The sequence below is a fragment of the Anomaloglossus baeobatrachus genome, chromosome 2 (assembly GCF_048569485.1).
Source record: "Anomaloglossus baeobatrachus isolate aAnoBae1 chromosome 2, aAnoBae1.hap1, whole genome shotgun sequence".
Taxonomy (NCBI): Eukaryota; Metazoa; Chordata; class Amphibia; order Anura; family Aromobatidae; genus Anomaloglossus; species Anomaloglossus baeobatrachus.
Genome location: NC_134354.1, coordinates 2,855,703 through 2,869,225, shown reverse-complemented (window position 1 = coordinate 2,869,225; position 13,523 = coordinate 2,855,703). Strand labels below are relative to the sequence as shown.

The 13,523-nt window shown below is 48.2% G+C and overlaps 1 protein-coding gene across 3 annotated transcripts in view; it reads right to left on the bottom strand.

The window, feature by feature from the left end:
• Positions 1 to 13,523, bottom strand: part of VANGL1 (VANGL planar cell polarity protein 1) — a 246,678-nt gene that overhangs the window by 20,580 nt on the left and 212,575 nt on the right. For all 3 annotated transcript variants that reach the window (XM_075332746.1, XM_075332748.1, XM_075332749.1), the window contains one exon: positions 11,931 to 12,156. In XM_075332746.1, the coding sequence (XP_075188861.1) occupies positions 11,931 to 12,156 (226 nt within the window). The remainder of the gene's footprint in view (positions 1 to 11,930; positions 12,157 to 13,523) is intronic.

The window sequence follows — 13,523 nt, the reverse complement described above, 5'->3', positions numbered from 1 at the left end:
GTAGTACAGCTGTATACGGCTCCTTCTGCCTCTTTCCTCCTGTGTGATGTAGTACAGCTGTATACGGCTCCTTCTGCTTCTTTCCTCCTGTGTGATGTAGTACAGCTGTATACGGCTCCTTCTGCTTCTTTGCTCCTGTGTGATGCAGTACAGCTGTATACGGCTCCCTCTGCCTCTTTCCTCCTGTGTGATGCAGTACAGCTGTATACAGCTCCCTCTGGCTCTTTCCTCCTGTGTGATGTAGTACAGCTGTATACGGCTCCTTCTGCCTCTTTCCTCCTGTGTGATGTGGTACAGCTGTATACAGCTCCCTCTGCCTCTTTCCTCCTGTGTGATGTAGTACAGCTGTATACGGCTCCCTCTGCCTCTTTCCTCCTGTGTGATGTAGTACAGCTGTATACGGCTCCTTCTGCTTCTTTGCTCCTGTCTGGTCTGCATTTGTGGCCCTATATTCATCACTCCCCTTAGGTCACCAGAGAGGATAATAGGAACCGAATCCACCAGCTCCAGGGATACAGATATTAACCCCTCCCTGCCCCAGATCACCAGAGGTACTGACATTACGTATGTCTCCTATACTATGAAGGATCCTGTCATTGTCCCAGCAATGTCTTGATTTACCAGGGATTTGGTCAGTGACGAGTTATCTATATATTGCGGTGTGATTCTGGGGCTGATCGGTTCTGCTCTCCCTCATGTGTTACCTGAGGAGACATGTTGTGGTCAGTGACGAGTGACCTATATATTGCGGTGTGATTCTGGGGTGATGGGTTCTGCTCTCCCTCATGTGTTACCTGAGGAGACATGTTGTGGTCAGTGACGAGTGACCTATATATAGCGGTGTGATTCTGGGGCTGATCGGTTCTGCTCTCCCTCATGTGTTACCTGAGGAGACATGTTGTGGTCAGTGACGAGTGACCTATATATTGCGGTGTGATTCTGGGGTTGATGGGTTCTGCTCTCCCTCATGTGTTACCTGATGAGACATGTTGGGGTCAGTGACGAGTGACCTATATATTGCGGTGTGATTCTGGGGTGATGGGTTCTGCTCTCCCTCATGTGTTACCTGAGGAGACATGTTGTGGTCAGTGACGAGTGACCTATATATTGCGGTGTGATTCTGGGGATGATCGGTTCTGCTCTCCCTCATGTGTTACCGGAGGAGACATGTTGGGGTCAGTGACGAGTGACCTATATATTGCGGTGTGATTCTGGGGCTGATCGGTTCTGCTCTCCCTCATGTGTTACCTGAGGAGACATGTTGTGGTCAGTGACGAGGGACCTATATATTGCGGTGTGATTCTGGGGTTGATGGGTTCTGCTCTCCCTCATGTGTTACCTGAGGAGATATGTTGTGGTCAGTGACGAGTGACCTATATATAGCGGTGTGATTCTGGGGCTGATCGGTTCGGCTTTCCCTCATGTGTTACCTGAGGAGACATGTTGTGGTCAGTGACGAGTGACCTATATATTGCGGTGTGATTCTGGGGTTGATGGGTTCTGCTCTCCCTCATGTGTTACCTGAGGAGACATGTTGAGGTCAGTGACGAGTGACCTATATATTGCGGTGTGATTCTGGGGTTGATGGGTTCTGCTCTCCCTCATGTGTTACCTGAGGAGACATGTTGTGGTCAGTGATGAGTGACCTATATATTGCGGTGTGATTCTGGGGTTGATGGGTTCTGCTCTCCCTCATGTGTTACCTGAGGAGACATGTTGTGGTCAGTGACGAGTTATCTATATATTGCGGTGTGATTCTGGGGCTGATCGGTTCTGCTCTCCCTCATGTGTTACCTGAGGTGACATGTTGTGGTCAGTGACGAGTGACCTATATATTGCGGTGTGATTTTGGGGTTGATGGGTTCTGCTCTCCCTCATGTGTTACCTGAGGAGACATGTTGTGGTCAGTGACGAGTGACCTATATATTGTGGTGTGATTCTGGGGCTGATCGGTTCTGCTCTCCCTCATGTGTTACCTGATGAGACATGTTGGGGTCAGTGACGAGTGACCTATATATTGCGGTGTGATTCTGGGGATGATCGGTTCTGCTCTCCCTCATGTGTTACCTGAGGAGACATGTTGTGGTCAGTGACGAGTGACCTATATATAGCGGTGTGATTCTGGGGCTGATCGGTTCTGCTCTCCCTCATGTGTTACCTGAGGAGACATGTTGTGGCCAGTGACGAGTGACCTATATAGTGCGGTGTGATTCTGGGGTTGATGGGTTCTGCTCTCCCTCATGTGTTACCTGAGGAGACATGTTGTGGTCAGTGACAAGTGACCTATATATTGCGGTGTGATTCTGGGGTTGATGGGTTCTGCTCTCCCTCATGTGTTACCTGATGAGACATGTTGGGGTCAGTGACGAGTGACCTATATATTGCGGTGTGATTCTGGGGTTGATGGGTTCTGCTCTCCCTCATGTGTTACCTGATGAGACATGTTGGGGTCAGTGACGAGTGACCTATATATTGCGGTGTGATTCTGGGGTTGATGGGTTCTGCTCTCCCTCATGTCTTACCTGATGAGACATGTTGGGGTCAGTGACGAGTGACCTATATATTGCGGTGTGATTCTGGGGCTGATCGGTTCGGCTCTCCCTCATGTGTTACCTGAGGAGACATGTTGTGGTCAGTGACGAGTGACCTATATATAGCGGTGTGATTCTGGGGCTGATCGGTTCTGCTCTCCCTCATGTGTTACCTGAGGAGACATGTTGTGGTCAGTGACGAGTGACATATATATTGCGGTGTGATTCTGGGGTTGATGGGTTCTGCTCTCCCTCATGTGTTACCTGAGGAGACATGTTGTGGTCAGTGACAAGTGACCTATATATTGCGGTGTGATTCTGGGGTTGATGGGTTCTGCTCTCCCTCATGTGTTACCTGATGAGACATGTTGGGGTCAGTGACAAGTGACCTATATATAGCGGTGATTCTGGGGTTGATGGGTTCTGCTCTCCCTCATGTGTTACCGGAGGAGACATGTTGTGGTCAGTGACGAGTGACCTATATATAGCGGTGTGATTCTGGGGTTGATCGGTTCTGCTCTCCCTCATGTGTTACCTGAGGAGACATGTTGTGGTCAGTGATGAGTGACCTATATATTGCGGTGTGATTCTGGGGCTGATCGGTTCTGCTCTCCCTCATGTGTTACCTGAGGAGACATGTTGTGGTCAGTGACGAGTGACATATATATTGCGGTGTGATTCTGGGGTTGATGGGTTCTGCTCTCCCTCATGTGTTACCTGAGGAGACATGTTGGGGTCAGTGACGAGTGACCTATATATTGCGGTGTGATTCTGGGGTTGATCGGTTCTGCTCTCCCTCATGTGTTACCTGAGGAGACATGTTGTGGTCAGTGACGAGTGACCTATATATTGCGGTGTGATTCTGGGGTTGATCGGTTCTGCTCTCCCTCATGTGTTACCTGAGGAGACATGTTGTGGTCAGTGACGAGTGACCTATATATTGCGGTGTGATTCTGGGGTGATGGGTTCTGCTCTCCCTCATGTGTTACCTGAGGAGACATGTTGTGGTCAGTGACGAGTGACCTATATATTGCGGTGTGATTCTGGGGTTGATGGGTTCTGCTCTCCCTCATGTGTTACCTGATGAGACATGTTGGGGTCAGTGACGAGTGACCTATATATTGTGGTGGGATTCTGGGGCTGATCGGTTCTGCTCTCCCTCATGTGTTACCTGAGGAGACATGTTGTGGTCAGTGACGAGTGACATATATATTGCGGTGTGATTCTGGGGTTGATGGGTTCTGCTCTCCCTCATGTGTTACCTGAGGAGACATGTTGTGGTCAGTGACAAGTGACCTATATATTGCGGTGTGATTCTGGGGTTGATGGGTTCTGCTCTCCCTCATGTGTTACCTGATGAGACATGTTGGGGTCAGTGACAAGTGACCTATATATAGCGGTGATTCTGGGGTTGATGGGTTCTGCTCTCCCTCATGTGTTACCGGAGGAGACATGTTGTGGTCAGTGACGAGTGACCTATATATAGCGGTGTGATTCTGGGGTTGATCGGTTCTGCTCTCCCTCATGTGTTACCGGAGGAGACATGTTGTGGTCAGTGACGAGTTATCTATATATTGCGGTGTGATTCTGGGGCTGATCGGTTCTGCTCTCCCTCATGTGTTACCGGAGGAGACATGTTGTGGTCAGTGACGAGTGACCTATATATTGCGGTGTGATTCTGGGGTTGATCGGTTCTGCTCTCCCTCATGTGTTACCTGAGGAGACATGTTGTGGTCAGTGACGAGTGACCTATATATTGCGGTGTGATTCTGGGGTTGATCGGTTCTGCTCTCCCTCATGTGTTACCTGAGGAGACATGTTGTGGTCAGTGACGAGTGACCTATATATTGCGGTGTGATTCTGGGGTTGATGGGTTCTGCTCTCCCTCATGTGTTACCTGAGGAGACATGTTGTGGTCAGTGACGAGTGACCTATATATTGCGGTGTGATTCTGGGGTTGATCGGTTCTGCTCTCCCTCATGTGTTACCTGATGAGACATGTTGTGGTCAGTGACGAGTGACCTATATATAGCGGTGTGATTCTGGGGTTGATCGGTTCTGCTTTCCCTCATGTGTTACCTGATGAGACATGATGTGGTCAGTGTCGAGTGACCTATATATTGTGGTGTGATTCTGGGGCTGATCGGTTCTGCTCTCCCTCATGTGTTACCTGATGAGACATGATGTGGTCAGTGACGAGTGACCTATATATAGCGGTGTGATTCTGGGGCTGATCGGTTCTGCTCTCCCTCATGTGTTACCTGAGGAGACATGTTGTGGTCAGTGACGAGTGACCTATATATAGCGGTGATTCTGGGGTTGATGGGTTCTGCTCTCCCTCATGTGTTACCTGAGGAGACATGTTGTGGTCAGTGACAAGTGACCTATATATTGCGGTGTGATTCTGGGGTTGATGGGTTCTGCTCTCCCTCATGTGTTACCTGATGAGACATGTTGGGGTCAGTGACAAGTGACCTATATATAGCGGTGATTCTGGGGTTGATGGGTTCTGCTCTCCCTCATGTGTTACCGGAGGAGACATGTTGTGGTCAGTGACGAGTGACCTATATATAGCGGTGTGATTCTGGGGTTGATCGGTTCTGCTCTCCCTCATGTGTTACCTGAGGAGACATGTTGTGGTCAGTGATGAGTGACCTATATATTGCGGTGTGATTCTGGGGCTGATCGGTTCTGCTCTCCCTCATGTGTTACCTGAGGAGACATGTTGTGGTCAGTGACGAGTGACATATATATTGCGGTGTGATTCTGGGGTTGATGGGTTCTGCTCTCCCTCATGTGTTACCTGAGGAGACATGTTGGGGTCAGTGACGAGTGACCTATATATTGCGGTGTGATTCTGGGGTTGATCGGTTCTGCTCTCCCTCATGTGTTACCTGAGGAGACATGTTGTGGTCAGTGACGAGTGACCTATATATTGCGGTGTGATTCTGGGGTTGATCGGTTCTGCTCTCCCTCATGTGTTACCTGAGGAGACATGTTGTGGTCAGTGACGAGTGACCTATATATTGCGGTGTGATTCTGGGGTGATGGGTTCTGCTCTCCCTCATGTGTTACCTGAGGAGACATGTTGTGGTCAGTGACGAGTGACCTATATATTGCGGTGTGATTCTGGGGTTGATGGGTTCTGCTCTCCCTCATGTGTTACCTGATGAGACATGTTGGGGTCAGTGACGAGTGACCTATATATTGTGGTGGGATTCTGGGGCTGATCGGTTCTGCTCTCCCTCATGTGTTACCTGAGGAGACATGTTGTGGTCAGTGACGAGTGACATATATATTGCGGTGTGATTCTGGGGTTGATGGGTTCTGCTCTCCCTCATGTGTTACCTGAGGAGACATGTTGTGGTCAGTGACAAGTGACCTATATATTGCGGTGTGATTCTGGGGTTGATGGGTTCTGCTCTCCCTCATGTGTTACCTGATGAGACATGTTGGGGTCAGTGACAAGTGACCTATATATAGCGGTGATTCTGGGGTTGATGGGTTCTGCTCTCCCTCATGTGTTACCGGAGGAGACATGTTGTGGTCAGTGACGAGTGACCTATATATAGCGGTGTGATTCTGGGGTTGATCGGTTCTGCTCTCCCTCATGTGTTACCGGAGGAGACATGTTGTGGTCAGTGACGAGTTATCTATATATTGCGGTGTGATTCTGGGGCTGATCGGTTCTGCTCTCCCTCATGTGTTACCGGAGGAGACATGTTGTGGTCAGTGACGAGTGACCTATATATTGCGGTGTGATTCTGGGGTTGATCGGTTCTGCTCTCCCTCATGTGTTACCTGAGGAGACATGTTGTGGTCAGTGACGAGTGACCTATATATTGCGGTGTGATTCTGGGGTTGATCGGTTCTGCTCTCCCTCATGTGTTACCTGAGGAGACATGTTGTGGTCAGTGACGAGTGACCTATATATTGCGGTGTGATTCTGGGGTTGATGGGTTCTGCTCTCCCTCATGTGTTACCTGAGGAGACATGTTGTGGTCAGTGACGAGTGACCTATATATTGCGGTGTGATTCTGGGGTTGATCGGTTCTGCTCTCCCTCATGTGTTACCTGATGAGACATGTTGTGGTCAGTGACGAGTGACCTATATATAGCGGTGTGATTCTGGGGTTGATCGGTTCTGCTTTCCCTCATGTGTTACCTGATGAGACATGATGTGGTCAGTGTCGAGTGACCTATATATTGTGGTGTGATTCTGGGGCTGATCGGTTCTGCTCTCCCTCATGTGTTACCTGATGAGACATGATGTGGTCAGTGACGAGTGACCTATATATAGCGGTGTGATTCTGGGGCTGATCGGTTCTGCTCTCCCTCATGTGTTACCTGAGGAGACATGTTGTGGTCAGTGACGAGTGACCTATATATAGCGGTGATTCTGGGGTTGATGGGTTCTGCTCTCCCTCATGTGTTACCTGAGGAGACATGTTGTGGGTCAGTGACGAGTGACCTATATATAGCGGTGTGATTCTGGGGCTGATCGGTTCTGCTCTCCCTCATGTGTTACCTGAGGAGACATGTTGTGGTCAGTGACGAGTGACCTATATATAGCGGTGATTCTGGGGTTGATGGGTTCTGCTCTCCCTCATGTGTTACCTGAGGAGACATGTTGTGGGTCAGTGACGAGTGACCTATATATTGCGGTGTGATTCTGGGGATGATCGGTTCTGCTCTCCCTCATGTGTTACCTGAGGAGACATGTTGTGGTCAGTGACGAGTGACCTATATATTGCGGTGTGATTCTGGGGCTGATCAGTTCTGCTCTCCCTCATGTGTTACCTGAGGAGACATGTTGGGGTCAGTGATGAGTGACCTATATATAGCGGTGTGATTCTGGGGCTGATCGGTTCAGCTCTCCCTGATGTGTTACTTGAGGAGACATGTTGGGGTCAGTGATGAGTGACCTATATATAGCGGTGTGATTCTCGGGCTGATCGGTTCTGCTCTCCCTCATGTGTTACCTGAGGAGACATGTTGTGGTCAGTGACGAGTGACCTATATATTGCGGTGTGATTCTGGGGTTGATGGGTTCTGCTCTCCCTCATGTGTTACCTGAGGAGACATGTTGTGGTCAGTGACGAGTGACCTATATATAGCGGTGTGATTCTGGGGCTGATCGGTTCCGTCTCCCTCATGTGTTACTTGAGGAGACATGTTGGGGTCAGTGACGAGTGACCTATATATAGCGGTGTGATTCTGGGGTTGATCGGTTCTGCTCTCCCTCATGTGTTACCTGAGGAGACATGTTGTGGGTCAGTGACGAGTGACCTATATATTGCAGTGTGATTCTGGGGTTGATCGGTTCTGCTCTCCCTCATGTGTTACCTGAGGAGACATGTTGTGGGTCAGTGACGAGTGACCTATATATTGCCGTGTGATTCTGGGGTTGATCGGTTCTGCTCTCCCTCATGTGTTACCTGAGGAGACATGTCGTGGTCAGTGACGAGTGACCTATGTATAGCGGTGTGATTCTGGGGTTGATCGGTTCTGTCTCCCTCATGTGTTACCTGAGGAGACATGTTGTGGTCAGTGACGAGTGACCTATATATAGCGGTGTGATTCTGGGGTTGATCTGTTCTGCTCTCCCTCATGTGTTACCTGAGGAGATATGTTGTGGGTCAGTAACGAGTGACCTATATATAGCGGTGTGATTCTGGGGTTGATCGGTTCTGCTCTCCCTCATGTGTTACCTGAGGAGACATGTTGTGGTCAGTGACGAGTGACCTATATATAGCGGTGTGATTCTGGGGTTGATCAGTTCTGTCTCCCTCATGTGTTACCTGAGGAGACATGTTGTGGTCAGTGACGAGTGACCTATATATTGCGGTGTGATTCTGGGGCTGATCGGTTCGGCTCTCCCTCATGTGTTACCTGAGGAGACATGTTGGGGTCAGTGACGAGTGACCTATATATTGTGGTGTGATTCTGGGGCTGATCGGTTCTGCTCTCCCTCATGTGTTACCTGAGGAGACATGTTGTGGTCAGTGACGAGTGACCTATATATAGCGGTGTGATTCTGGGGCAGATCGGTTCGGCTTTCCCTCATGTGTTACCTGAGGAGACATGTTGTGGTAAGTGACGAGTGACCTATATAGTGCGGTGTGATTCTGGGGCTGATCGGTTCTGCTCTCCCTCATGTGTTACCTGAGGAGACATGTTGGGGTCAGTGACGAGTGACCTATATATTGCGGTGTGATTCTGGGGTTGATCGGTTCTGTCTCCCTCATGTGTTACCTGAGGAGACATGTTGTGGTCAGTGACGAGTGACCTATATATTGCGGTGTGATTCTGGGGTTGATCGGTTCTGTCTCCCTCATGTGTTACCTGAGGAGACATGTTGTGGTCAGTGACGAGTGACCTATATAGTGCGGTGTGATTCTGGGGCTGATCGGTTCTGCTCTCCCTCATGTGTTACCTGAGGAGACATGTTGTGGTCAGTGACGAGTGACCTATATATTGCGGTGTGATTCTGGGGCTGATCGGTTTTGCTCTCCCTCATGTGTTACCTGAGGAGACATGTTGTGGGTCAGTGACGAGTGACCTATATATAGCGGTGTGATTCTGGGGTTGATGGGTTCGGCTTTCCCTCATGTGTTACCTGAGGAGACATGTTGTGGTCAGTGACGAGTGACCTATATATTGTGGTGTGATTCTGGGGTTGATGGGTTCGGCTTTCCCTCATGTGTTACCTGAGGAGACATGTTTGGGTCAGTGACGAGTGACCTATATATTGCGGTGTGATTCTGGGGTTGATGGGTTCGGCTTTCCCTCATGTGTTACCTGAGGAGACATGTTGTGGTCAGTGACGAGTGACCTATATATTGCGGTGTGATTCTGGGGCAGATCGGTTCGGCTCTCCCTCATGTGTTACTGAGGAGACATGTTGTGGTCAGTGACGAGTGACCTATATATTGCCGTGTGATTCTGCGGTTGATCGGTTCTGCTTTCCCCCATGTGTTACCTGAGGAGACATGTTGGGGTCAGTGACGAGTGACCTATATATTGTGGTGTGATTCTGGGGCTGATCGGTTCTGCTCTCCCTCATGTGTTACCTGATGAGACATGTTGTGGGTCAGTGAGGAGTGACCTATATATTGTGGTGTGATTCTGGGGCTGATGGGTTCTGCTCTCCCTCATGTGTTACCTGAGGAGACATGTTGTGGTCAGTGACGAGTGACCTATATATTGTGGTGTGATTCTGGGGCTGATCGGTTCTGCTCTCCCTCATGTGTTACCTGAGGAGACATGTTGTGGTCAGTGACGAGTGACCTATATATAGCGGTGTGATTCTGGGGTTGATGGGTTCTGCTCTCCCTCATGTGTTACCTGAGGAGACATGTTGTGGTCAGTGACGAGTGACCTATATATTGCGGTGTGATTCTGGGGCTGATCGGTTCTGCTCTCCCTCATGTGTTACCTGAGGAGACATGTTGTGGTCAGTGACGAGTTATCTATATATTGCGGTGTGATTCTGGGGCTGATCGGTTTTGCTCTCCCTCATATGTTACCTGAGGAGACATGTTGTGGTCAGTGACGAGTGACCTATATATAGCGGTGTGATTCTGGGGTTGATGGGTTCGGCTTTCCCTCATGTGTTACCTGAGGAGACATGTTGTGGTCAGTGACGAGTGACCTATATATTGTGGTGTGATTCTGGGGTTGATGGGTTCGGCTTTCCCTCATGTGTTACCTGATGAGACATGTTGTGGTCAGTGACGAGTTATCTATATATTGCGGTGTGATTCTGGGGTTGATGGTTTCGGCTCTCCCTCATGTGTTACCTGAGGAGACATGTTGTGGTCAGTGACGAGTGACCTATATATAGCGGTGATTCTGGGGTTGATCGGTTCTGCTCTCCCCCATGTGTTACCTGAGGAGACATGTTGGGGTCAGTGACGAGTGACCTATATATTGTGGTGTGATTCTGGGGTTGATCGGTTCTGTCTCCCTCATGTGTTACCTGATGAGACATGTTGGGGTCAGTGACGAGTGACCTATATATTGTGGTGTGATTCTGGGGTTGATCGGTTCTGCTCTCCCTCATGTGTTACCGGAGGAGACATGTTGTGGTCAGTGACGAGTGACCTATATATTGCGGTGTGATTCTGGGGCTGATCGGTTCTGCTCTCCCTCATGTGTTACCTGAGGAGACATGTTGTGGTTAGTGACGAGTGACCTATATATTGCGGTGTGATTCTGGGGTTGATCGGTTCTGCTCTCCCTCATGTGTTACCTGAGGAGACATGTTGTGGTTAGTGACGAGTGACCTATATATTGCGGTGTGATTCTGGGGTTGATCGGTTCTGCTCTCCCTCATGTGTTACCTGAGGAGACATGTGTGTTGTGAATGTCAGTTATGCTTTAGCTGCTGTGAGGCTCCCTCCTGCGGCCAGGAATGGTTTGGACAGAGACCAGGTGTGTTGAGCAATGGGCGTTTCCATTGCTAACTCTCTGCCTATTTAAACCCTGGTCTGCTAGCAGTCTGAGCCGGTTTTCATTTGTTCTTTAGTTTACCAGCCTTCTCATCTTGCTCCAGACCACATCTACCCCAGATAAGTGCTTGGTTCTTTCTTATGTTTTGTTCTTTTTGCCATTTTCTCTGGTTATTGTCAGTTTATTTGCATGCAGGAATCTTCCATCTCAGTTGCTTAGCTGGGAAGCTCCCTGCAGCTATGTTTGGAGTATTGCTCCTATAGTCCACGTGTTTGTTGCTTCTTGAATTTGTAATGGTTCCTGCTTTCTGTTCATTGGTATGACAAGAGCGCCTGATATAGGACGGAGATCAGATCGTGCGATCTGAGGACTTTTTGTATTATCAGATATTTGGATTTTTGTAGGGTTTTTTACTCTGGCCACCATCAGTCCCTTTCCTATCCTTTCCTATTTAGTTAATGGGGCCTCACCTTTGCTAATCCTGTCATCCATCTGTGTATTGTGTTTTCCTATATCACCGTAGTCTTTGAATGTGGGGGGCTTGCTATAACTTTGCGGTCTATTTCTGAGGCAGAAAGTTATTCATCTTTCCTTTCTTTAGGATAGCTAGTTCTCCAGCTGGGTTTGCGGTGCATAGGATGTTAGGTCACCCCTCAGCTACTTCTAGTGTTGATGGTTAGTAAGGGGATGGCGGCCAGATTAGTTGCCAATGCTCTTGTCACCTTTTTTGGCCAATGATCTATTGTGATCTTCCATGGTTCCGGATCATAACATATGTGGGTCAGTGACGAGTGACCTATATATTGCGGTGTGATTTTGGGTTGATCGGTTCTGCTCTCCCTCATGTGTTACCTGAGGAGACATGTTGTGGTCAGTGACAGGTGAGCTATATATAAAGCGGCGCGATTCTGGGGTTGATCGGTTTGGCTCTCCCTCATGTGTTACCTGCGGCGACATGTTGTGGGTCAGGCACAGCGTTAGGTGCTGCACTATGGCGTCCATGCTGTACAGGTGCGTCTGCTGTGTGCAGCGGAGGTAGCGCTGCAGACTCTGAGCAATGAGAGGAAAGATGCTCTGCGCAGCCTCTCGGGGGTCAATCCCTGAAGAAGACTTCATTCTGAAATCCGGACACTGAACCTGAGAGAAGGAGCGATGTACCGAGACCACCAGCCTGAGGAGAGAAGAAACGTGGGCTAGATCATTCAATACAATACATACACTGTCAGGATCCGGCACTACCGATCCCACCGCTGCCACCAATCCTCTGGACAATCACACAAGGGCATGACGATTTAAGGATCAGACAATGGCTGCTATTGCTAATGGGCCAACTTTTGGACATTTTCACAATGAACGTATAGTATATACACACCCAATTCCAATGGAATATATATATATATATATATATATATACACACTTCAATATGGTCACTGCCAATAACCCAAGAAAAACTACTAGCTGCTGCCACCAATCATTCATACCGACTGATCGGATGCCTATTACCGGTAAGGATGCATTTATGGAACAAGAGCAACAAAGCTGCTACATTTTATGCATTCATGATCAAGTTTTAGCACCCTTGAAACTGTTCCAAAAATGAAGTATTTTTCCTAGAAAATTAGTAGTTCCACATCTTTTGTTACACACGTTTATTTTCTTTGTGTTTTATTGGAACAACACAAAAAAAATTGAGGAAAAAAAAGCAAATTGGACATAATTTCACACAAAACGGCAACAATGGACCTTGCAAAATCGTTGGCATCTTTCCAAAATTTGGGGTAAACAACTTTGTTTCCAGCATGTGATGATTTGTCAAAGTCACTTGTTGCTAGTAACAGGTGTGGGCAATATGAAAATCACATCTGAAACCAGATAAAAAGGGGAAAAGTTTCCTCAATCTGTGCCACACTAAGCATGGAGAACAGAAAGAGAACAGCCCGAGGAGTTGAGAACCAAAATTATTGAAAATATCAACAATCTCAAGGTTACAAGTTCATCTTCAGAGATCTTGATGTTCCTTTGTCCATGGTGCGCATCATAATGGAGAGTGTTATGATTCAGTGACCAAGGAGGATCAGAAAAAAGACCAAAACTAGGAAACCCAGAATGTACCAGAGTGGTTGGAATATCAGCGAACTGCATACCTACCTATCTGTCCCCGAAAATATAGATAGCTTCCAACATATAAAGATTACAGTGATGTAGGAAAACACAATACACAGGTAGAAAAGAGATTCTGCAAAGATGAGGCCCAAAATATCTGCAGCCGTGCAATACCCTAGGAAAAGAACCAACACGCCTGATATGGAAAAATACTAAACCCCTACCGACTCTCCCCCACTATATCAGTACTCTGGTGTTACTGGGATCCAAACAAAACACTACTATAGAGGAGGGACTGAAATTAGTACCAAGCATGACAAAACAAAATACATAGCAGAATATGGAGCAAGGTACACAGACATTCCCAGCAGGGAAGCCTTAGTAACTAAACAGAAAAACAACAAAAAGGTGGAAACCACCAGCGGAGGTACAAG